Source organism: Eschrichtius robustus, chromosome 7, assembly GCF_028021215.1.
Source record: "Eschrichtius robustus isolate mEscRob2 chromosome 7, mEscRob2.pri, whole genome shotgun sequence".
In the NCBI taxonomy this organism is placed as follows: domain Eukaryota; kingdom Metazoa; phylum Chordata; class Mammalia; order Artiodactyla; family Eschrichtiidae; genus Eschrichtius; species Eschrichtius robustus.
Window position 1 is genome coordinate 125,610,409 of NC_090830.1, and position 25,841 is coordinate 125,636,249.

The 25,841-nt window shown below is 38.1% G+C and overlaps 1 protein-coding gene across 3 annotated transcripts in view; it reads right to left on the reverse strand.

Moving 5' to 3' along the window:
* The window catches only part of SHTN1 (shootin 1), a 102,119-nt gene that overhangs the window by 2,596 nt on the left and 73,682 nt on the right, over positions 1 to 25,841 (reverse strand). For 2 of the 3 annotated variants that reach the window (XM_068548626.1, XM_068548627.1), the window contains 3 exons: positions 24,230 to 24,283; positions 18,939 to 19,059; positions 14,622 to 14,814 (listed from right to left, as the gene is read on the reverse strand). In XM_068548626.1, the coding sequence (XP_068404727.1) occupies positions 14,622 to 14,814; positions 18,939 to 19,059; positions 24,230 to 24,283 (368 nt within the window). The remainder of the gene's footprint in view (positions 1 to 14,621; positions 14,815 to 18,938; positions 19,060 to 24,229; positions 24,284 to 25,841) is intronic. The other variant, XM_068548628.1, reaches the window with a different exon arrangement.

Here is a 25,841-nt window from a genome sequence, read left to right on the forward strand (position 1 = left end):
ACTGCTGACCTGATGCCTGGAGGTTGAAGGGTGTGTAGTAGGCAGGGCAGAGGCTATTCAGACTTATCTGGTCTTCTTGGCAAATGCTGGGATACTAACCATGACCCAGCACGCCCCTGTCCCACATCCACCTCTGGATGTCAGGATGTGTACTGGTGAACTGTTGGCCAGGGTCTGCCCACTGCTCTACCGGCCCCTCACCAGGACTTGATTTCTACTATTCCCTGACCCCTAGCTCAGATCTGCTGGTTTAGACACTCTCTTACCACCTAATACTTCTCCCTTGTTGGATTTACCACAGTTATAATTAAATACTGGCAACCAGTTGTTTAATGTCTGTCTCTTCAAGTAAAATGTAAACATCCATGAGGTGGACTGTTTAGCTTTGTTCACAGATCTATGCCAGCACCCAGCGCACATCCATTTGTGGAGTAAACAAATGAGCAAATACTAATGAACTACTGTGTGTGAAAGGCTCAGAATGAATGTGCAGAAACCAAGGCTTTGGTGTGAGTAGATCTGAAGGTCTCTCTTATACAACGAAAGTAACAGAACAAATGATCAACTATTGAGACAAAGTGGCCTGCACGATCCAGCCACAGGTACCAAAACTCAAACCCAGTGACCACAGTTTTATCACCTGGTACTATGAGATCTGTCCAAATGTTTGAAAACCATTCCATAGGGCTATCCAGTTATACCGTGTGACTTGATCATCATTCATAAGTGACTAGCACATAACTGTCTTCTTTGGAGGCGGTAAAAGCAAAGAGATGACCTGAGAGGAAAGCTATACTGTAGCGAGGACAGATTCCTTTATTTTTGCCTGGATTTGGCAACACCCTTGTCATTAGAAAACACCATGACACTGCCCATCTACCTTGGCCAAGGATCCACTTCTCAAGATATCTGTTACTGTGCGTTGGGAATCAATATGGGATGTAGTTACCCAGGTGGTATCTGGCTTGACTTTCTCTGACCCAGGCAACACCTGGAAGGCTGAATCCATTAGGGTATGGTCAGAGAAGCAAAACCCCCATGGATGGCATAAGGGATTCATTATAGACATTAGACCTCAAGCAATGGAGAGAGAGAGCTAGGCAGTCTACGTGAGTCTGTTGCCTCTGTCTATTATGCTGGGCCTGAAATCAACAGGTCTTGCAGCTGAAAAGGAAGATGGGTGAAAAGTGGCAAGAAGCTGAGGACAAACCAGAGCTGCATCTGTCTTTCACAATCTCCAATCCTGATGTTGCAGATGAGCGGCAGGATAAACTGGAGCCCTTCCACATGGAATTGCACGTGCACCTGGCCTAAGATTTGGGGAAGCTGGAGGGGGAGATGGGGGGAGCTGGAGAAACTGTGGGCCAGCTGTGCCACATGCCAACTAGGTGGCAACGTGCATGAATTGTAACAGAGCCTGCCCTACGCAGACTTCCAGAGCATAAAAAAAAAAAAAAAAAGACTATCATGTCACTCCCACTTTCTAAATCTCGTGCAAATTTCTCCTGTAGACAACCCTAACCTGGAAACAAATGGGAAAGGGAATTCTAGAAAATGAAGTTCCAAGTTCCAGCCTAGCTAAAGTTGTTATAGTCAAAGCCACACAAAGTCTGCTGGTCAAGTCCCCAGTGTGGTTCCACAACCCTGGGTCTAAGCCTCATTGTATATAAGCCAGCCAGTCTGCTCTACGCATGCAAAGGAAGTATCCGTCTCATTCTAGGTGAGCAACTTCCATCAACCCATACTGACCTTCATCACTTTTGCAGAACTACCATGGAAGTTTTCATGCCCATGTGTGTCTGCAGATGAAGGGGTGGTAAACACATCCTAAAATGCTTTCTTCATCAGCTGGAGGCTGAAAACTTGCAGGAAGTGCTCTCAGGGCTCCACAACAGCAACAAATGATGTTGACTGAACTGAAAACTCAGAAACTTTGTATTGCCAGGCTGAAACTGTCCTGGAATTGTCTCAGTCCAGAGAATTGTTCTTTCCTGAAGTAGGCTTCTCAATAATAGATTAATCTATTATTAAGTCACCTGTACACTCCAATTTGAGAACACCTTTATTATCACTGAACTTGGCACAGTGGAAAACTTCTCTATGTGTTGAGAATCAGAGTGACTACTTTCTTGAAGATGACGACCACTGACTTGGAATCCCAGTGGCTTAAGGCTGAAAGGGACTACGGCAATCATCTAGTCCAACTGGTCCTTTTACAGATGAGGAAAATGAGGTTTGGAGAGAGGGAAAGCCTGACCTAAAATTATACAGCTTATCAGTGGCAGAGCCAGGACAAGAATCATAAGCTCCTATCTTCCTGTTCCTGATTTTTCCACAAGATCACACAGCTATTTACCAAAGGCATCTTCCAAAAACATGATAATGATGCCACAGGCTAATTTTGGCATGTTTACTGATTCTATCTGAATCCCTGTTTTCAGCTTCATCTTTCAGAACTATAAATATAAAATCCATCCCTTCAAGCTACCCCTCGTTTTTTTTTTTTTCCTTTGTGACTTAAAGCTAGCTCTTCCTGGTTTGACATCATTAAGTCCATTCCTGGTTCCCATGGGGAGCTGCCCAGGGCTCCTTCTGGAATGAAGGGCCTTCCTCCATTCCCATCTCATGGGAAGAGCCAGAAAGCTCCATCAGTGACGGTGCCAAGAACCCAGGCTCTTGCTCTAGGCAGCCATAGTGGCAGGTTCTACAAGGTTACATCTGAAGCTTCTCCCCCAAGGTAAAAATCCCAGCTGCTCAAATGCAACAATCCAATAGGAATTGCCGTATACTATTGTTCCGTTCATTTTTTCCTCTTTAATTCTTCATCTAAGAGCAATGACCACAAATAAGGAATTAAAATTCAGTATTCATAAAAAGTACGGCAGACCTTCTCCTGTATGCTGCAAAATCTCCAAGTAAGACTTAAATTTTATAGGTGACATAAAGACTAAAATCATGGAATGTTCAGTCTGAGAGGGATTACTGACATGAACTAGTCCAGCCTTTTCATTTGTCAGGTGAAGACACCAAACAAGAGTGAGTTACATGATTTGTCCAAGGGCACACAATTTGTTAACAGCAGATACAGGATTAAAATCGTGGACTCTTGACTTCCTGTCCAGTACTTTTTTTTCTTACCACAACATACTGCTAGTGATTTTTAACCCAATCAAATAGATATTTTTCGTGGGTCATTTTAAATCATTTGTTAAGTGCTATTTCAAGACAAAAAGAAAAACCCAAAAGCAAAGTAAAAGCTAGGAGACAATATATCAATCTATACCACTCTGTGAAGCCTGATGCCCAAGTACAACTTGGTTGCTCTTTTAGAAAGCAGTTACTTCTCCCCCAACTGCAAGAGGGCCAGAAGGTAGGGCTGGGGCAGATGAGGCCACTTGCTGGTAAAAGGAAAAACCTGACTCCAACTGGTACTGGTACCAGAAGAATCAGAACAGTTGCAAACGGTATTGCCAAAGTTGAACTTTATAATAAAGGGACTCAGTGACTTATCGGACTGTGTTACAGGAGATGAAAGTGCAGCATTCTAATTTTTAAAAAGCACATCATGGTTTGCATTCAATGAAATTCCTTTCAAAATCAACTTTCCACACTCCAATTATATTCAACAACATTCTAGCTAACATTTCAGCTGCAATTCAAATTAACTAATGCCCAAAAGAGCCCTAATAGACATGGTTCTGAGCTCAACTGAATACAATCAAAGCTCATGAAATGAAGGGGGAAAATGCTTATTTCATGCAAATTCTGCATATCACTCAAGCTTAATTCTACTGATAATATAAAGGTGGGACATTTTGAACATTACAGTGAATGAAACTTTTAAGCAGTGAGAGTTATTTTACAAAATGCTACCTCTGAAAAGCTGATTGCCAAACAGTGTAAAAATGGTTTGAGGCATAAATGCCAAGTTCATTTCTGTTTCACTTCTGAGGTAACTATCTTTCAAATCGCAACAGCTGGACTATTTAACACAATCTGGTGAATCAAAGTATAGTTCTTCTCTGGTCTCCCAGTGGGACGCCTGCATTAGTCTGTGGCAGCCATCCAACAGATGACGCACAGCCGGATGGTCTGAACTCTGTTTCATTTACAATAAAAATGGATAAAGCTACAATCATATTTACCACCTTCAAGGACAGAAAATGGAAAGATTTAAATTTGTCTTTATAAAGTAGTTTCCTGGGAAAACTCCAAAGAGGAAGTCAGTTTTATATTCTCCCTTGTGTAAAAATAAGAAGTCTTACTTTTTTTTTCCGCCCAAGCCCTTTATACAGTTACTACAGCAGTGAACAGTAGTGGCATTACAACAGAGGTAGTTTTTATTGTTTCTCTCAGACACCCTATTTTTCAGGATATTTTAACACACTTATCCAAAACTTTCCAAAATAAAATTTCAAACATAAGATGAAACTTTCTATATTATTGCTAATTCTAATACTTTTAAATATAATGAAGATAGAAAAAACGAAGCTAACTTCTTTTGGCTTTGTATACTTTTTGAAACTGCGTTTTAGTGCAAAGAATAAATTAGTTTGCCAATTTGGGTCAGCTTCTATTTGAGGGAAAAACAGATATCATTTAAATTATGAGAAATAATATTGTTAAACAACAGAATACCGCCATGGTTGAAAATCTGACATCAGCTTCTAGATGCTGGTTTGCCGTAAGATTAACAAGAATTCCTTTTTAACAGAGGTAACAATGGCTGGGCAAAGACCTCTGTGTCCACACTGAGCCATAGTTTCTTTGGTGGAAAAACTGCAGCACAGCCATCTCAGTGCACGGGTTACATCTCAGACCACAGTGCACGCTACGAAGCCTTGTCCCAGTTCTTTTATTCTTCTAGCATAAGCTGGACTGTGCACATTTACAGATTCCAAAATACACTGGCCCAGGGAGGCTCAGGAAACTGGACCATTCTCGCCAGCAAAATCAATGATAAAGCATGAGCTGCGACTGATTTTAGCACAGGCAAAGATTCTTAAATGTGTATGATACCTTTTTTGGCTACTTTTTAAGCTTTTTGTAATTTTGTACAACTTTAAGTCACCATGGAAAATCCATTGAGATCTCAGCTATGAAATGTGAATATTATTTAAAAGAGATATTTTAAGGAACATAAAGGCTTCCACAAGAGACACCATATATAAATAACACTGGCTCCTCAAGAAAGCTGCCATGCACAGAATGTTTGCATTTTCATTCTTAATTTTCAGAACAATGTTTTTTAAATTTTAAGATTTTTCTTTAAATTTACTATATTATATACTTTAAACTCTCTTTTAAGACCGGAAGTCATGAAGAATTCAGTGTGTTACTTTTCATACAGTTATATGACAAAATGTATTTCAAATGAAAAGCATTTATCAGGTTTCAGAAGTTAAGTCAATTTATCCTCAGATCTGAAATTGCATTTAAGTTTTAGCCAGAACTTCTATTTGAATAAATTTTAAGTCTCCACTACTTCACTATACAAAAATAAAAGGAAACACAAATACTGCAGAGACTATTGAAAGATGTTTTTAAAAAATGGCAAAGCACCAAAAGCAATATGGTTCTCCATGAAGAAATGATATATTTTATGCTAAGTCTCTTAAAATCATAGGTGTTTGCAACTGGAGGCAAATGTTAGAAGGCAATTAATTCTTTGAGAGAAGTGAGAATTACTCAGCAGCATTTTAACAGTTATTTTGAGATTTACTCAACAGAATTTTAACACTAGGTGTAATACAGCCTCAACAATTAATCTGGAAGAAGCTGCTGTCTGTAAGGCAACTCAGAACACCTGTAAGACAAAACTGACGGGCGGATCTTCTGGGCAGCCCACAGGAAAACTCCTTTGGACGAGGGAGGAAAAAGAGACTGAGTGAGGAGATCTCAGCTTCCAGAACATCCAGTTGTTCTGCTAATTTTGTTGTTAAAACTTAATTGTCCATGTACAGGAACACATGGAGAACCTTTGTAGTAGTGCTTTGCTGAGCAGAGCTGTTTCCTGCAGTGTCCGTACACAATTCAGCCGTACTAAGATTACAGTTGAGAGCAGAGCAAATCCTTTAATTGTATAAGAGCATCAGATTAAGCAGTAACTTCCATGCAGTTCATTTGCTAGCCAGTAGTCTCTTCTCAGAAACAAATGTTTACTAAGTACAGGGAAGGTGCCCTCCTTTCTCCCTTCCGCACCATGCATGCAAATACACGTATGCACACGTACACAAAAGGAGAGAAAAGAGGAGAGGAGGAGGGGAGGAAATGGTAGAGTTGGAAGTAACAGGAAGAAAACCTACTCTTTCCACCACAAGCACTAAAAACTTCTCTATTTTCCATTTGAACAAAATGTTAACCCAAAACCCTCTAAAGTAATACCTGTATGACTAACCAAATTAATTTCCAGATGAGATCAATATTTGAGACAATTTTAATGCCAAGCTTCCCTAAAAGTAAGTTAAGAATCTCAATTTCTACTTGGCAACATATTTCAAAAGCTCAGATTCTCCAGCTCCAATGCAAAAGAGCATTACTTTTCAATTTCATTTTTCTGCATTAGTTTCACACTGGAAATAATGGGAAAAAAAACTGAAGAGACCAGTTAGAGGTCAATCTTACTTTTAATTCAAAACCTGAAAGGCAATTAGATTTTTTTCTTTCACAGAAACATCTGCCACATTACACTAACCATGAGATACCTAAAATTTATCTTTGATCAACTACCCTTTGGTATTCAGTTAATGGCTCAAACAAGATGAACTCTTACAAAAATAAATCTGTGCGGGGCCACAGGTCGCACGTATTTAGAGACATCACAGACCTAGAAATTAAATGCAAATTAAAATAAAAATGGTTGCACTGGAAACGGTCATTTTTCTACTGAAATTGAAGTCCTGTAATTGCTACATAGGTTTTTGTTTTTTAAATTCTTCTAGGGCACCATGTGACCCGTTTTGACCTCCCAAACAAAAAAGGCAAGCTAGCCTCCTGTCTGATGGTTGAAAAGGAAATTTTAAAGAGCTTGATAAAGCTTAGAGTTTTGGGGAGCTCTGGGGTTGAAGAGGAGCATGATGAGTTAGAGAAGTATTAACTGGAAGGGTCTCTGGCAATTGTGGCTTAAAAGCATCTTTGAGAATGACCAAGAGATGAGGACACAGCTATGAAATCACTGCAAATCACACCAATTACAATGGAAACTGGGTTCTCCCCTTTGAAGCAAGGTTCTAGAGATGTAACTAGATGAAAAATCATCCTTGAGGTTGACTCCCTTGTTTAACTGTAACTATCAGGAGGATATTCACCTTTCTGAAGGTAATTAATAGAAAAAGTGAACACGGATGAATAAAGCTCAATACAGACAAGTAAGGCCACTTCTAGGTGAGACTGTTCAGAGACAAAGAAGCAAGACTGTGAGAACACAGGATACTCTTGCATCTCTGCCTGATTGTGATGCAGAACTCCTGTAAGATCTGCTTGTCTCTTTCTCCATACTGCAGGCCCATTTGTCCTGCCTTTCTTTAAAACAGAGATGTTCTAACATATGATGACAATGGACACTATACCACAAACTCAAAGGAGCTAACCAGTAATTGACCAAAGGCGGAGCTGACTCACAGAGGTGCAGCATAAAGTGGATGCAACAGTGAAATTTATTTGGGGCTGTAGAATGTATGTTTTAAAACAACTATATTCACAGTGATTCATCTTTATATTGTCATATTATCATTTAGTAAAACACCTTTCTAATCCAGTGATTACAGTCAGCTATTTTCAAGGTATTTGACTTCTGGGAATGAACTAATCTTCAGCATGTTTGAAATGTAAATAAATTAAAAATGTGTACATGAAACTTATGCCAAAGATTAAAGGAGCTTAGGCTGGTATTCTAATATGGTAATTTCCAAAAGTTTATTCGTGAAGCATGCCCCTTTATTGGGCATTTGACATGAAAAACACTAAAACAATTTCTTTCCAAATCTCTTTAAGTCTTCTTGCTAATTCAGATTGGCTCTCCTTTTCAGAATTCTTTGCTTTACTGGGTAACATTTTCTTCCCTTGGCAAAAGATATATTAATTGCTTAGTTTAGCCTTAGGAAGAGGAAAGAAAAAGGAAGAGATGACACTATCTGTGAGTATGTAGGGTCGGAGGAGCAGGATGTGAATAGGGCAAATGGAGCAATTTAACTACAGAATCATTGCTTCCTACAGAAGAAACCTTACAGTCATTTTCTTCCCTTCCATTCCTACAGCTCTTAATACACTCAACGCAGTATGCTATAGCTCAAAAGCGTGGGCTCTGAAGTTAGAATGAAGAAGGTTCAAATGAAATCTGACCCAACTATTGATTAGGAACAGAATTTTGGGCAAATTGTTTGTCACTAAACCTCAGTACCTTTGGAAGAATTAAAACAACACATGAAAGTACTGGCTTCATAAATGTTAGTGAATTCATAATGTTAGTGAAACGTTAGTAACAACAACAAAACATCAGCAAAGCAAATTCCAAATTGGAAACTGGCTCGTTACTCATGGCCTCCATCTATAATCAACATAGACATCCTGCTTATAGCGATGTAAGCACATTTCCTCTCAGATGAACGCTATTATAATATGGATATATATTAATATATATTGATAAAGAGTAACAGAAAATTTTAAAAATGAAGAGGCGAAACATATACAATGGAAGGTTGTAGCCTTTTACCCCCAAATGTTTTCCCAATTCACTTCACTTACATCACTCGAGATCATCAGATTTCCCCATTCTGTTGATAACAGAGCTAACGTGTCTCAGGTACCTCACACAGGATTAAAATGGAAGACAACTTTACCCATAGCTAGGTACTATACTTACATTTTCTTACTTATTGCTCAACTTATGTTTGCTTCTGAAATATTGACTTCCTAGTTACCCTTTAAATCAACACCCCAGAATGTGTAAATTTGGAACTTGTCAACCTAACTGGAGTTCAAGAAGCAAGCTTTGGCTTGACTGTATTGCATGGTACTTTTCTGTACACATGGCTGGGAGACATGTCATGGGTCTGTGTCACATTTTAAAAAATGCATCTGCAATGGTTGCAAACTGATGGCTATTTCCAAAAATTGAACGAACTTGCAAAAGCCAAAGTCATTTGGAAACATATGTTGAACATATAGTAGTGGTTAAAATGGGCCATATCATTTTTTGACCAAAATAAATACTGACACTAATTCTCTTACACGACCCGCCGAGTGGCTCTAAAGCACTCTTTACTTCTCACCCACTTTTTCCACCCCAGAATAAACAGGTAGGAAAGACTGTCCAATTTATTTCCTCTGTGGTCAGGTATCTCTAATCCAAATAGCTCTAAAAGCATTTGCAGCAATAGTGACAGGGTTGGAATGAGTATCCTGACCCCTAAGACTATAACCCTGAAGGATAACAATCATTTCAATCTGAATTTGTAAGTTCCTATGATGTAGTTTGAAAATTAAAATTTTTCAAAAAATTATTTTATATTTCTAGGTTTGTGTTTTACTGTAAATCTATATTGAGAGACACGGGGGTAAAAAATATGTGCTTAGGCTTCCCTGGTGGCGCAGTGGTTGAGAATCCGCCTGCCAATGCAGGGGACACGGGTTCGATCCCTGGTCCGGGAAGATCCCACATGCCGCGGAGCCGCTAAGCCCGCGAGCCACAACTACTGAAGCCCGCACACCTAGAGCCCCTGCTCCGCAACTAGAGAAAGCCTGCGTGCAGCAACAAAGACCCAACACAGCCAAAAATAAATAAATAAATAAATTAAAAAAAAAAAAAATATGTGCTTAACTCTTGTTCTTTATCTTAACTGTGAACATCTTTATCAAGCAACCACATTTGGGAGGAATTATTGGGATTCTAGAGCTGAAAGAGACTCTGGAGAGTGCCTCATCTACTTGCCTCAATTTTAGATAAGAAAAACAATACAACAAAAAGTGAAAACAAACAAACAAACAAACAAAACACAGAGGTTACATGATTTTCCCAAGGAAACCTGGCCCAGTCAATAAGCCAGGTGTTCAGTACCTAAGCTTTCAACTCTAACTTTTGTCCTTGATAATCCAGTAACGGCCCAACATTATAATTTTATATTAAGATAGAAAAGGAATTTATTGAAATACTTTTCATATATTATTTAATTTACGTGACGACCCTACAAGGTAGGTATCATTACCCTCATCTTCCACATGATTAAATAACTTGCCCGAGGTCATAAAGATAATAAATAGCAAGCCCAAGATCCGAACCCAAGGCCTCACTGCAGAGCTGGAGTTCTGGAAATAATTCAGCGCTGCTCGCCACCCTGTGCATATGTGGAAAGACGCTGGTTTAGGAAGCTGATCATGCTGTGTCTCCTTGTTACCCCTCGTCCAGTCTACAGGCTTTTACTGGTGAAAATACAAATCATTCTTGGCTTTTTGACCCTGTGCAACACTCAGTTAGCCTATTTCCAGGTACTGTAGCTGTCTGAAAGTAATGAAATCGTTATCTTTTAAAAATTCTATAATTTGGAATCTTCCCTATTTTATATTGACCATCCCAGCCATTGATTAGCTTGAATCAATGAGTCTTACTCTATTTTAACACTGTCAGAATACTCTGGATCAGAAGGAAAGAGCATGAAAGCAAAATTAAGGCTTATACTCTTCATTTGCTTGGCCAGCTGTTTACCTCTCATGGCATAAAGGGAGATTATGAGCATAATTCCTGTTTGAGTAATAACTAGTTGGAATTAATGAAATTCAAATTCACTGTTAGATTTAAGATATTATTACTAGATAGTATGTATTTATTAGAAATAATTGAGGACACAAATATTTCTAAAGCTATTACTGAAAGAGAATCAGAAACAATTAGGCTTCTCCAAGTCCTGATTATCTTTTTCTTTCTTTTTCTTCTTTTTGCTTAAAAAAAAAACCTTGCTTGCTCAGACTGGTGACAAGAATGTTAATTTTAATTAATCCTTGCAATTAAGTATGAAAGGTGTCTCTTGCTGTCTCATAAGTTCTTAAGAAATAAATCCATATATCTCTCTGGCTCTACAATTTACCAGATAGAAGTTACTCAGGGGCTTCCCTGGTGGCGCAGTGGTTGAGAATCTGCCTGCTAATGCAGGAGACACGGGTTCGAGCCCCGGTCTGGGAAGATCCCACATGCCGCGGAGCAACTAGGCCCGTGAGCCACAACTACTGAGCCTGCGCATCTGGAGCCTGTGCTCTGCAACAAGAGAGGCCACGACAGTGAAAGGCCTGCGCACCGCGATGAAGAGTGGCCCCCACTTGCCACAACTAGAGAAAGCCCTCGCACAGAAATGAAGACCCAACACAGCCATAAATAATTTAAAAAATAAAAATAAAAAAAAATAAAGACAGAAAAAAATTAAAAAAAAAAAAACGAAGTTACTCAGTTATTTGGAACATACACATATGTTGATTTTAGGAATTTATTAAAAGGAAAATAAACTTTCTGGGAATAGCCTGATGCTATTTAATTTTCTGGATAAGTGAAGATCTTATGCAGAAAACATCTTCGTTTCTTCCTTCACTTTAAAAGTTTTCTTAGTAGGTTAGCAAACTTTCCTGTCCACCTGAGGCAGTGAGCACAGCCGAATCTTTCTTTTACAACTGGGTATTCTGTGGTCTCTGATAACTTTATCTTGTGTAGGTTCAAAGATGCAGAAGATATGCAAAACTGAATGTAAATGACTCCTAGGCATTTAAAAAATGTTTAAAAACCCAAATAAGCAACCAAATAAACCAAAATATCTAATATTTATGTACACATATGTGTGTATATGTGTGACTGCTGAATAATGGGGGAATGCTGGTTAACTGAATATTCTAATTAATTGATATTCTGCTCTTTTATTGATACTAAAAATGTATTTATTCATTCATTCATTTATTCAACAAGTATTTCCTGAGAGCCTACCATAAGGCAGGAGTTTTTCCAGGTGTTTGAGATACACCAGTGACAAAAAATGTCCTATCCTCATGGAGTTTACATTCTAGGAGGGGAAGAGAGAAAATAAGCATATATATAATAAATAAAGTTTGTAATACGTTAGAAGATAACTGTTATGGGGAAAAATGGAGTAGGGTAAGGGAGAATCAGAGTTTAAGGGAGTTGAGTTACAATTTTAAATAGGGTGGTCAGGGTAGGCCTCATTGAAAAGATGACATCTGAGCAAATAAATGATAGAGGTGAGACAGTGCAGCTACTGGGGGAAGGGCATCTGAGGCAAAGGGGATAGCAAAAGCAAAGAGCTGGGGTGGAATGATACTAGGCCACAGAGGCCAAAGTGGAGGGCGGAAGGGAGCGTAAGAGTGGCAGGGACTTTGTGTGTGTGTGTGTGTGTGTGTGAGTGTGTGTGTGTGTGCCCTCGCAATAATGTAATGCATTAGAGGCTACTGTGATTGATATCTTCCCTTGACCTTGATTCCCTGTCAAGAGCCGATAATACCACTCACCTGAAAAACACTACGGTGGTGTCGCCACAGATCAAAATAAGGGTGCCATTACCAGAGTGCAAAGGCACTTTTAAAAAGCAAAGGAAACATTTCACTTTTTAACTGCTGATCTCACTTCAAAGTGACAAATCAGGTCTATGAGGTAAGACAATGTGGTTGCCTCTACCTTATGGCTAGTATAACAGAATGAACTTGCTAGCCAAAGCCAGCCAAGAAACAGCCTGAAAATAACCCTTCTCATTCCTGGTAGCTAAATCTCTTTCAGGGGATCCTGAGAAATCACATGAGTTTTTACTTTTAAAGCCTACATATGACTACATTAAGTTAAACTTCTTTTACTCAGTAAAAAGCTAGGTTTAAACATAAATGAATGAAGCACGTCTGGGAAGTGAATAATTACCATGTACATACACAAGATACTTGGATTCATTTGGATAGTCTAATTGTACTTAAGAAACACATTTTTCAGAAAGGCACTCTTCTTTGCTAAATGACTGTCAATATGAAAATGCATGGCGTTAGTTATTTCAGCTAAAGCATGTCAAGAACTGAATAATCAAGCATTAGATTACAAAGTTTAAAAGTTAATACAGCAGCACAGAGTATTTGTATTAGTGCTTTAAGTAGATAAATTAAATTGAAACGTGTCTCTTAAACAGTCATTGAACAAGCAAGATGAGAAATAAATTGAGCTTCACATAGGCCTTTATGGCATCTAACAACTGTGTCTGTCAACAAATGGATCCTTTTCACTGTCAATTCAGCACACATTTTGCAGACCTTGGGCCTGCAATTATTTCATCTCCTTTCTTGGAAATGTAATTTCCACTTACTTTTGGAGAATAAAAGGCAGACAAAAGAAGGAAGGAGTTGCAGTATTTTCTGATTAAGATTATCTGTGTAAAATGGTAAAGGAAAAAAAAATCTATACACACACACTGAAGCATTTCTCAGAAACTAAGTTGTCTCAGCCAAATTGCTTTTGTGTCTGGATACTGGTTCAAATGTAGCCAGACTGTTGGTGTCAAATTAGGTGCTAAACAAATTTAATAGGACAGACAAAGAATGAATATAGATCATCTTTCTGTTAGAACTGTTCAAATGACTCCAGTCAAAAGAAAGGAAACACATGACTGTAGGAGAAAATGTACTTTTTAAACACAATGAAATTAGATAAAACTGTAAATCAGCAAAGAAGGTCATTCATTCCAAAAGAGGGGGAAAAAAGTTAATAGTACCAATAAGAGAAACGCAAGAGTGGAAGAAAATACCAGTTGGCAAAAACAGATCTAAACTGAATCGCAACTTCATTTGTCCAGGCTTCACCTTTTAAACTAAGACAGGTATAGCTACAAAAAAGGGTTCTTTCTCCCCTGATAGAACAGGAAATCAAAGGTTTAATTAACCGTGATTACAATATTTGCTGATCTGATTTGTCTCACCTCTTCCTTTTCTTTATGTGACAAACCAGCTGACATCCTGGCAAGAGAACTAAAGCAAAACTAGACTAATTTCAAAAGGAGCCTGCCATTGTTATAAAACAAACTGATCCTCCACCAGATCTATCTGAAACACATTCAATAGCAGGATTAATTCTTTGACAATCAAAGTGCCACTTTCAAGCCATATATAGGTAACTCTTTACATAGCATGTTTTCAGTCTCAGAATAGAGCAATATTAAGGCACATGTTTAATTGAGAATCAGAAAATAAGGTTGCAAAAATATACCCTTCAACCTAAGTTTGAAGATCTAGTATCTTCTTTGGCTGCTCATGAACCATTAAGAGGGATGATTTAAATATTTAATCTTGAAAGAATGATTAAGTGTCTTCTGATGCTGAATAAGGATCATCCAAGTCAATTCTTTGTGTAGAAGAAGAATCTGATTACCAAACCAGTTTAGGGATGGAATTCTCTTTATGCATATCTGCTTTGCATCAGAATAAGACCTCTAAGCTAGGAGCCTGGAATCAAAAGTTGGCTCATCAAACAGAGGAAGAAGAGTACTTATTGGCTAACCAAATCGAAATCTCTATCTAAAGAGAAACAAAGCAAAGTAACACACAAATTAGTCATCACAGATTCTTCTACACACTACTTAGTAAAGAGCATCATTACTTACTGAAATGTAACCTTGGAACTTGTGCATCCTTCCAATTTACACGACCCTTCACCTGGCTCAGGTGTTGGGGGGGACGGGCTGTTGAATTCTGCCTCCAGAGTTTTCTTGTTCAAGGCTGTTTTTGTTACACTGGATACAGAACCCAACACTGGCATGGATTTGGACTCTGAGGTGGCTAATATTCCAGTTGGACCTTAAAACCAAACACATACCTCAAGTTTAATAATTCTGTTCGATGCTTATTAATATGGTACTGAAAAACAGATTAGCTGAAAATCCCTCAGAAAGTGAAAAGGCCAAGTTTTGTTAAAATTTCAAGAGCATGCTGGAAAATGCTCCTATTAGAAATCTGCTCTGCTTGGTGGTACTACTGCTTTTCAGTGCACCAGGACCACGCTGAGAAATTGTGTACAGACCTTTAACAAACTATAAAACCCCAGGCCATGGTTTCCTCAACTGACCAGAGTCCTTTAGTAATACTGGAATTGTGAAGTCTTTACTTCTCACAGAGCATGGCTTTCTGACAGCTCTACTTGAATCATTTGGCCTCTCAAGAGTTAATTCTTTCCAAAACTCAGCTCTGATTTTAAACAGAAAATGGAATGATGTCAAAAAGCTCTTTTTAAAAGGCTCATGAAGGCTTCCTGAGCATTAAATAGCTTTTATGAACATTTTCATTTTAATGTGATTGAGAAGTAAGTGGGTTAGCTTCCTACTAAAATACAGACACAGGATTATAAAAATTAAGTGGCAAAGAGTTTGGCTGTTTACCTTTTGGACTTTTCTGCTCTTTGGGTAGGATCAGAAAACTATAATAGGGCTTGTTACTACAATTATTGGCATATCAATCTAAAACTTCTATGCTTTGAAGCTAAGCTCCATCATTACTTTTTTTCTATCTTCAGTTAGGAAGATACTATCCTAGACAGTTTTTTCAAAGCAAGATTCTAGTATGTCTTTCTTGAAACTTCAGAAGGAATCCTTTTAAAACGAAGCAATTTATGAAATGTCACGAATGTACAAATAAAATTAGAACTTCTAAAAAATTAAGCTAGAGAACAACCTTGAAAGGTACCGCTAAGATAAAAGCAAAACTTGGGATTCTCTATATCCTTAAGAAATGTCAGATCATCTCCTAAAATGGAAAGGACTGGTGGGTACAATCCAAATGCTAGCTAATCCTTGATCATTAGTATTAGGCTTTGGAATTTTATTCTTACATTTGTATATGAATGTGTCTGATGCAGTATAACAAACATATGAACTCCAAAAATGAAGTTCTAATTTGAAAAACCTATCTAAGAGGGGCTGGGAAATTGTGCAGCCATTCTGTTACTGCAGCTCCTCTAGCCTTACTCCACATGGGAGACACAGATCCCCCGCGGTCTGGTAGAAAGCCTCAGCTCACAAAGCATCAGTGTCTGCCTTTCTCATTTATTTCTTCTGTACCATCTGAGCAGACAAATTTGTGACATTATAGAATATTCTGGTTCAAAAGGCCTTTCCCTCCTGCCCGCGACAAGCCTCACACTGCATGGGGATGTGGGGGTAAAGAGAAAAGGGCAGAAAGATCAAGAAAGTTCATTCCTCAAGGTATAAATATAAAGCTGAACGTAAGATGTGCTTCAGAGCAGCTCTGCTCAGCCCTTGGGTAACTGTTGACTGCAACACTATAGATAGCTTTAAACAATCTGTCCTTGTAGAAAAGCAAGATCTGTTTCTGAATACACACCAACGCCTGCTGCTGTTCTGCAACTGAAGCCAATTCAAAAGGAGGGAGGGTGGGTGAGCTGAGCCAGAGCTGTTATTTTTCTTACATACAAAAAGGAATAAAGAAAAATGCCTAATGTTTAAGATGATGATGATGATGATTAACACTATTATTATTGCATCCTATTTAAGCAGTCCAATGTTTTCCAAGAGGCACTTGCTGCTCTTTGAAATGTCAGTTTTGTAGCCCACAAGTCTAGGTAAATCAAGGAAATACCAGTTACTCCCGTAAGAAAAATTCTAAAGAAAAAGGTGTTTCTGTGGCCCCTGAGGGAGATACTAACTTGGGATATGAGTTCTGCCAATCTCAGGCTGCCTCTGCCTCACTCATGATGCTTCCTTTCTCCACTTTGTAACCTCACCTTTAGCCTTTCCATAACCCTTTGTGTGCAGAAGAAAAAAATCTCAGAGATCAAATGCACCTGAGGAACAAACCTATCAAACTGATCTCTGTAATTTGCTCCCACTATGTAGTTGTGCTACTTTAGCATCTTATTTGCCCCCTGGAATTTTCATTTTCTCATTCCATGACCTTTATAAAAAGATTACATAGTAAATACCTCTGCCAGTTGGATGCTTGCAAAACATTTGAACCATGTAAAAAAAATAGTTATTTCTTTTACTAGATGATAGAGTTTGTAAGTTTGTGTCCTCTCCCCCACCACCCTTTTTTTTTTTTTTTTTTTTGCGTTGGCTACTAGGGAGCTCAAAAGAAAATTTCTGCTCACTTACAGGTCACTCCCTTCAGTATGTTTCCTCTCCATCCTGCCAATTACACAGTTCTTATTTCTCTATCCAAATATTAATGATTCTATTGAATATGTATCTCTTATTCTAACTTCCCTCAAATGATACCTTGAATATTTGTATACTGGTGGAATATAATCAGTAAAAATCAGTAAAATGAAAGAGTCTCACCATGTCCATAAAATGTGTTCCTACCTTTCTCCACACTTTGAAATATTAAAATCTTCATATTGACTAAAATAAAAATGTTTCCTCATTTCTCCCATGGAAAACTAACTCTGAAACAGTGAGTGCTGCAAGTCTGACCAAGTGAGTGAAGTAAGAATGTTTCTGGAGGAACAAAAAGGTCAGCGGCAAAATACAAAATGTAAATGACAGAGCACAAAAATGGCATTTGCAAAGTCCTAAAAATTAATGACAACTACATGAATACTTTCAGCATGAAATGTTGGAAAAGTCACAGCACTGACTAAGTCACAAATGAATAACAATTCATTATGGAGGCTGGTAAATTCTTGTAAAGTGAACATAAGGGAAAAAAAGTCTCTTATGGCATCCCTTAGTTTTCCTGAGAGTTGGCTATTTGGGCGTGGGGTGGTGGTAATTCTTACAGGATACTAACTGCAGAATTTCTAGAACAAACTAAAAACTGAATGGCTAATTTTTTTTTTTAAAGAAGGGCACAAAGTCTTCATCTTTTTATAAAAACGGTTTGGCTGGTATTATGCTGCTTCTGGTTCAAGGAACCAATTTACTCCACTGAGTAAATCCCTATATGAAAGCTAGAGCTTGATTATCAAAAACCCAAATCCTTAATATTCTAGCAATTTAAACTTGAGAGACATGACGACAATGCAAATTTAAACTGTTACGATAGACTAATTGGAGTTGATTGAACAGAGTCTAAAAGATTCAGTACATTAGCTGTGGTTGCTATTAATTTTAGTTTAGGGTGGTTTTTCAAAAGCAGCCTCCTGGCAACAAGGGGAAAACCTCATAAAGGTTTCTGCTAATTCCCATGATCAAGCTGATGGAAAAAAAACTGAAGACATACAAAGTGAGTTCTGAAACACACTTTGAAGTCTAATACATGCATATCATGATACCAATGCAAACTGTGATCTCAAGATGCTCAGATGGTCATTTATAGTTGATGACAGAGCTGGACTTTCTCATTCACTTGATTCACAGGCAGGGACAATAAACTAAATGGAGATGAAAAATAAAGACTATTTCTTTGCATTTGTAACTGATTTGTAATTACGACCATTATTACTAACTATTGTGTTCTTTGTGCCAGGCACAGTGCTAAGCACTTTTTATATATTGAAATATACTGACTTAATCCTTAGAATAATCCTATGAGGTGGTGCTTTTATTATCCTCATTTTATAGATGAAGAAACTGAGGCACAGAGAGGCTGAGTAATTTGCTTAAAGCGCAAGCAGTAAACTGCAAAGCTAGGATTCAAACTCATGCCTTCTGGTTCCGGAGCCTTTACTCAATGCTACATTGTTGCCAAAGTCCATCCCCGATGCCTTTACCAAAGGGCATCTTGCATTAAGCAAACAAGATCCATAAAAGCCTGATTCCCTTCAAATAAATAAACATACCAATAAATAAAAATAAATAAGCACTCTTATGAGATACTCATAAGTACCTTTGCCATCCAATACTTCTCATTCACATAAAAAAAATTTAATAATAATTTTAAAAAGATCATTTTATGTTAAAAAGACACTTAAAGGAAGATGCTTCAGAGAGGAAGAGTAGAACCGTGGAAAATTCAAACCAGCTTACTACTGCTATCTGCTTCTGTTGTCAACTTTCTGCGACGCAAAATCCTTTCTAACTCAGTTTCACTGTTTTCAATGTGAAGGGATTTTAAGCTTCTTGAACTAGTGGATTTGTTAAGTGTCCCCTAAAGTGAAAACAAAACAAAAACAAAAACAAAAAGGTTAATGTCTTAATACAATACACAAAAGAATATAAAAGTCAAACCACCAAAACATTACCAGAATTTGAATGGAATTAGGAACTAAAATGAATTTGCTATATATGTATTTTTAATGTGCATATCTTTAACACATAGTGTTGGATCATTTAAGAAGATGCTACTGATGATGTAAGATGTTAGCTTATGTAGCAAAAGAACAGCACAAGAATACCTCTTGATGGGCTAACTATATGAAATTCAGTGGTGGGAAGGTACTTGCACATCGATGATTAAGATTCTGATGTGTGTTGGTCGACCACGCAGAGAAGAAAACAGATACACTGAACTCACCTTAGAAGGTTATCTTGACATGGCAGCCATGAGTTACTGACCCAAATCCTTGCGGCACTGAAAAATGTGGCCGATTCTTCAGAGAGAATGACCCTGGCCGCACACCTGGTGGCAAGGCGTGCTGCCGAAGGAAGCACATAACGCTCTCCAGCAGCCTAACCCAGGAGGTGCTGCGCTGAGCACACCTGGCTTCTCTGTGAAAGAGCAAAGGCTACAGTCTACAGGGAGGCAAGGAAGGGCCGGCGCCGTAATCCCACACTCCTGAACAGAGGAGGCAGTGAATGAATGGATTACTCAGGACCCGGAAGACACTGAAGGAAACAAGAGATGCCATAAAGCTGTGCTCCTGCTGAAAGGCGTATTGACTTTCAAGAGGACAGAGGAAGACCCAGGCAGTGCTCCTCTGCCCTGGCTCCCCTAGGAAGTATGTTATGGAGGGAGAGCTACGGTTTTCTATCTCCATTACCAGTCAAGTGTTTGTACAGAACACTGGGTGATGCACTTCTTCGTAGATTTAAGGGGTAAGGATTTAGCACCCCACCATTACAAGTGGTCCATTTTCTTTTGTAAGAAATGCCCACTATTTCTTTGAAAGAGCCCTCCTCAGCTGTGCCACAGGCTTAGGGGGGAATAAAAACCCAGTTGAACCACAATCTTTTGATCAGAGAAAATCAGAACCTCAAGTCAGGTATAACTTGCCAGACTTCATGCCAGAGTCGGAAGGCAGCCTTTGTCCACCAAGGCTAACAAATAGGCCAGCCTTTGTCATTTCAGCTCACTATGGGCTTGCCTTAATCCTGCTCCCTGCCCCCTGCCAACTTCCTGAACGATTCTAAGAATCCTACTAGCTAAAATGGTAACTCATGTTTCTTCTTTAACCTATAAAACAAAAAAAGTAGCTTGTAAAATTAGGTAGTTACAAATCTCACATGATATAGGTTATTATGTTGTTTCGGTTAGAAAGGTGTTTTTCTCCCTAACTGCACAAAGTTATAGAAAAGCAGTCTGTTGTCGGGAAAACTGACTAACAAGATTAGGAGACTATATTCCTCTGCTGTCAGCTAGCTAACCAAAACTGATGTGTAAAATTCTTAAGGCTCATATTTTAATCAGGCATCTGATACTTTCCCCCTGGAAGAACCTCTTTCTGCTTTGGATTTATTGCAAAAATTCATAAAATACATTAAAGGAAAATCATATTACATGTAACACTATAATAGCTTATTTTATAATTTAAAAAATTAGATGATTTCTTTATTTAACAGTTAACAATGCAGATCTGTACCCACTCATCAAAGAGTTATATAAGTAAGGTAGGATTGACACTGATAAGGTAACGACAACAGAACTAAAACCAATTCAGATAAAAATTTTTTAATGTATTAGAAAAACTATTCCCAAATCATTTGTGTTTATAATTTTTAAAAAGTTCTATCATTTGTAAACAGAAAAACTTATGGCCCTTACTATTAAAATCACTCAAACTACCAGATTGTTTGAATATCAAGGACATTCTGTGTGATTTTCCCAATGGCTAGAGTTAATTTAAGAAAAAGATATGTGTCTGTGTATGTGTGTATGTACATGTACATACACATATGCCTTCCAAGGGTATCTTTTATTGAAGAATTTATCTTTCACAAGATTCTCCATTTTTGTTTGGATAACCACATTACTTCCCCAAACTCCTGACCGTGGTGAGCTATCCTCTCATCGCACCTGATACTGAAGGAATTCATTTTCCAAGTTCTAATCCTTGAATTCCCAACTTTTTTCTCCATTCACTGACTGAGGCGGTTGACTAGGTTAGTATATGAGCAAACTTTAAATATGGAGGCAATTATGGAGAAAAGGTTTCTGCATGGATCTCAACTGACGTGATAAAGGAGCTCAGCTAATAAAGTACCAAGACTGTCTTAATTATCTACTTATATTATAATAATAAAATTAGAGAAATCACAAATTACCACGTGGTACATACAATTCCTTCACTTCACAGAAAAGAGAATCCTATAAATCAGTGATCCTCGGGGTTTTGGGCCAGGTCCCACAGTAAGTCGGTGATAGGGCTGGACCGTGACCTTAACTTTTCTAATTTCTATTTCTACTTCAAACCGCTTTCATCATTTAACAGTCTTAATCCCCATGTTAGTTAAATGTTCATAATACCAATAACTCTAATTGTCAGGGAGCAAAATTAACTATTCAACAATTCCTGGGTAATTTGAAAAACTGAAGATGTTCAAAAAAGACCTAAAAGTGAATTTTTAAAAAGTTGTTCTTGTCTCTTTGATTTAGAGGCAACGGAACTTGAGAAGAGACTTTCTGATAAATTTCTGTTGATTTATTCTTTGGAAATGGCCATTTCCACTTAGAGTGGCTTTTAAATGGCTGGTGTGGCTCAAGAGGTTTGCGAAACCTAAAAAAAAAAGAAACCCTTGTGTGACTACGAGAAATAGCTATATATTTTTTATCCACAAAATACACAACTTTAAAAATTAAGTGTAAATAGACTTGGAAAAATAAGTTCAGTCAACATTGAGACTTTAAAAATTGGCTTGAAAAGTGTACAACTCAAAAGACAGTGAGGTTTTCCAACTCCCCCAAACACGAGATGTGTTTCCTACCCATGTGCTAAGTTTCAGCGGTAGGCTTACAACTCAGGTCACTTTCATTGCAGCAAAAACACCCCCAGGCTGAGTTCATTCCTGATTTCTGTTTTGCAGTAGAACTGAACACAGTGCTTCTTGGTTTCTTGGCATCTCTTGGTACAGGTGCTCACTTTCCACGTCAGTACACAATCTGTAGACTTTTTATGTTCTTTTCATGTTTGTTTCTCACATGCCACAACTGTGAGGTTCGTGTCATGTGCTTTGCTGGGTACTAAATTTTGATAATCCTAATAGTCTGAACTCCAGCAAGAAGCACCAAGTGCCCCATCTGATAGGGGCTTCCTTTCTCTCCTAAAAGAAGCTGTATGGTTTCTTGGCCCCAAGTGACTGGTAGTTACAAGTGATCCATCATCCCTCAAAGGAAACGTCTGTGGTAGTAGTGGAAAGTTGCCATTTGGCAAAGAAAAGTAGGGGAGAGTATCGTGAGTTCCACTTTTAAAAAATTTAATGCAAAGAATAACAGCTACTAGTGATACACATTAATGCCATGTAAGGTAGAGAAATCTAACGATAAATCCAGGACAAAAGAGGATGGGGGCAATTTGAAGAAAAGAAAGATGTTTTGACAATTTTTATCATTTGTAAATTATTCCACAAAAATCTGTTCACAAATTTCTCTCCTTGAAGTGGCACAAAACTATAGTGAGTATGATGTATAGTGAACATGATCTTTAAAAGCAATGCTGTGATTTTCAGTAAACTTGCTACCAACCAGCATTATCAGGAAGTGGGATATCTTGGGTAATCAAATATCATATGTATCTCACGTAGATGTCTGATTTTTTCAAATAAACCCGGTTTAAAAAACAAACTGAGGGAAGTTTACTCTTTCACTGAGGTTCAGAACTATAACCCTAGAAGCTCCTAATGCCCCTGGGGGCATCTTCATGAACAAAAATTAGCATTACACTGTAGAGACAACAAAAAGGACTGTCATAGGGCATTCTCCTTAACACAACACTGGCTAACAAAATTTTCTCACCAAAGAATCCATTAGATAATAACCACATACTTTTTCCATGGTTTTAATACTTTATTCTGTAGGTAGACCACTACTGTTAGCCAGTGCTACATACCTCTCTGTAGTATTAATTCCACTCACCTAAAAACTATAGCAAACTAATTAAGCCACTCCGAGTTAAGTCTACTGTTTCATGCTTGATGAAAATAATTTTGTTTACCACAATTATGTGGATGTCTGCATGCAATGCATAATTAGCACAGTAACAACGAACATGGGAATATGAGCTCTACCTCCGCCCCCATGTTTGTTGACTTACTGTGCATAATAACTGGTATTGAGACTGTAACAAGATCTGAGAATAAAGCTCTTAGTATCCAAAACATTTTCTAAGTGAGGCATTTGTCTCCGACAGAAACTGTTGGACAGGGCAGTACTCATTTATTTTGTTGGCAAAAGCTCATACTTTGGAAAGAAGAAATATGACTAGAGATGGGCATTAAGCATGCTCTCTAATGGATGTGAATTACTTTTAGAAAATGAAATTCGTAACATAAAGAAAGGAACTTCTATTATCCAAATTTATCATGACTTTTCAAAACTGTGAGAAAAGCAGACTGTGACTCTGATGCTAACATATTTGGGGAGAAGCTCTGATTTATATTTAGGTGCCGAGAATTCCACTTTCATGCCCCAAAGTTAAGCACTAGCCATGTGAGAGACTACTATACAATATACTATTACCTACTAAATTTATCGTAGATTTACTTATAAATAAATCTACTGTAATCTATGTATAGATTTACTTATAACATTATTTACTATATTTATATTTATAATATATCTACTATATAAGTATGTACTGATCCTCACATCTGGCCAGACACTTTATCTTCAAGATGTAATACAAGTATTGGAGAACAAGAACAGGAAACAATGATTTGGGGGAAAGTGTACCCATTCTTTTAGAATAGAAACACCAGAGTATTGATACATTATTAACACACCCAGAGGAGGAGTCCACAGCACAATCAAGTAAACTATCAAAAGTAATGAGGCTTACTGTAAATGGAAATAAAATATATCAAAACCAATTACTCATAACAGTAGATTTTAAAAATATTCTTCCATTTTCCCAGTAACTAAATAATAAACTGAGATCTATTCTTACCAGTATTCCTTTTAGTTCATTCACTGCACTTTCAGAGCCTTTTGAAGATTCTGGCTACAATTGTAAAAAGAAGAAAAATGATTGAGTAATTCAGTTTTAAGATACCCAACAAAGATTTTTACATGGCAAAGTGTTGGTAGCTTATATTGACTATATTTTTTAAAATTAGGTCTACGTCTTACAGTTAGGAAAAAATATTAGACATGCTAGTGCTCTCAAGGGGCAGTTAAATAGAAAATTAGAGGTAAGAGTCAAGCTACCATCTTCTACACATCATTTTGTTACCTATTATCATATGTAGAAAAGATTTGGTAAACATTAAATTTCAAAGATTTAATTCCAAATTATTCAGAACATTTTACAATAAGTTCTTCTCCACTCTCATTGCTGGACTTGAGCCAGCAAGCGAGGACTAGGAAGGCAGCAGTGCAGAGCAGAAAGCAAGCAACAGGGCAGAAAACCTCTCTCAGCTCCGTTAGCTCCGGGCCAAGGCCAGCTTACAGAGGACTGGCACGTCTAGTTTCATGAATTTCACAACAGGGATCAGCAAAGAACCCAGATTACAAGAGAATGTTAGCGTCACCAGCTATCAGAGCAGTAAAAGACCTCAGAGGGCGTGCAGTCCAAGTACTTCATCTTACTTGTGAGGAAAGTTACACTTTGAGGAATTCTGTATTTGAGTCAGGTGTCTCGATTACAAGCCCAGTTCTCATCTGGCTGCACCACGAACAAAATAATTTGAAATGAAATTCTGGGTAATACCTGCCTGCCCCATAATACCACAGTTTCTGTGGACCCCTCAATGAAAAGATGGCTGAAAAAAACCCTCTAATCTTCCCTGTACCACTTCCTTTCACAAAGGAGATGAAGAGAAAACCTGCAAGACACAGTGAAAGGAATCACTCAGGCCTCTCATTCCTAGAAAAGAGGCAAGGCTAATCTTTCATCAAGAGATGGGAGGTGGGGCTTCCCTGGTGGCGAAGTGGTTGAGAATCTGCCTGCCAATGCAGGGGACACGGGTTCGAGCCCTGGTCTGGGAAGATCCCACATGCCGCGGAGCAACTAGGCCCGTGAGCCACAACTACTGAGCCTGCGCGTCTGGAGCCTGTGCTCCGCAACAAGAGAGGCCACGATAGTAAGAGGCCCGTGCACCGCGATGAAGAGTGGCCCCCGCTTGCCGCAACTAGAGAAAGCCCTCGCACAGAAACAAAGACCCAACACAGCCAAAAATAAATAAATAAATAAATAAATAAATGTATAAAAAAAAGAGATGGGAGGTGATTAATGGCAACCTATAATTCTTTCCTCTCAAAAGATAATAAAAGAATAAGATCCTATTCCAATTTTAAAAAACGTACAGTTAGAAAAAGTGAGAGAGAGAGAGGTTTGCTGCTCATGTACAAATTAGACTATGGTGTTCAACTTTCATAGCCTCGGTTTTCTGTGAAATACACATGCCATCAGTGGCAGTCACAAGTGCCAGTCAAAAGCTTTAAGACACTAATTTTAACCACACCAGCACCAGCACCAACATCAAGGAATTTAGTAATACGCAGTTAAATTAGTACTCTCAAGGCAGGCTTGACTTCTGTAGGTAAGCTGTTCGGTGACA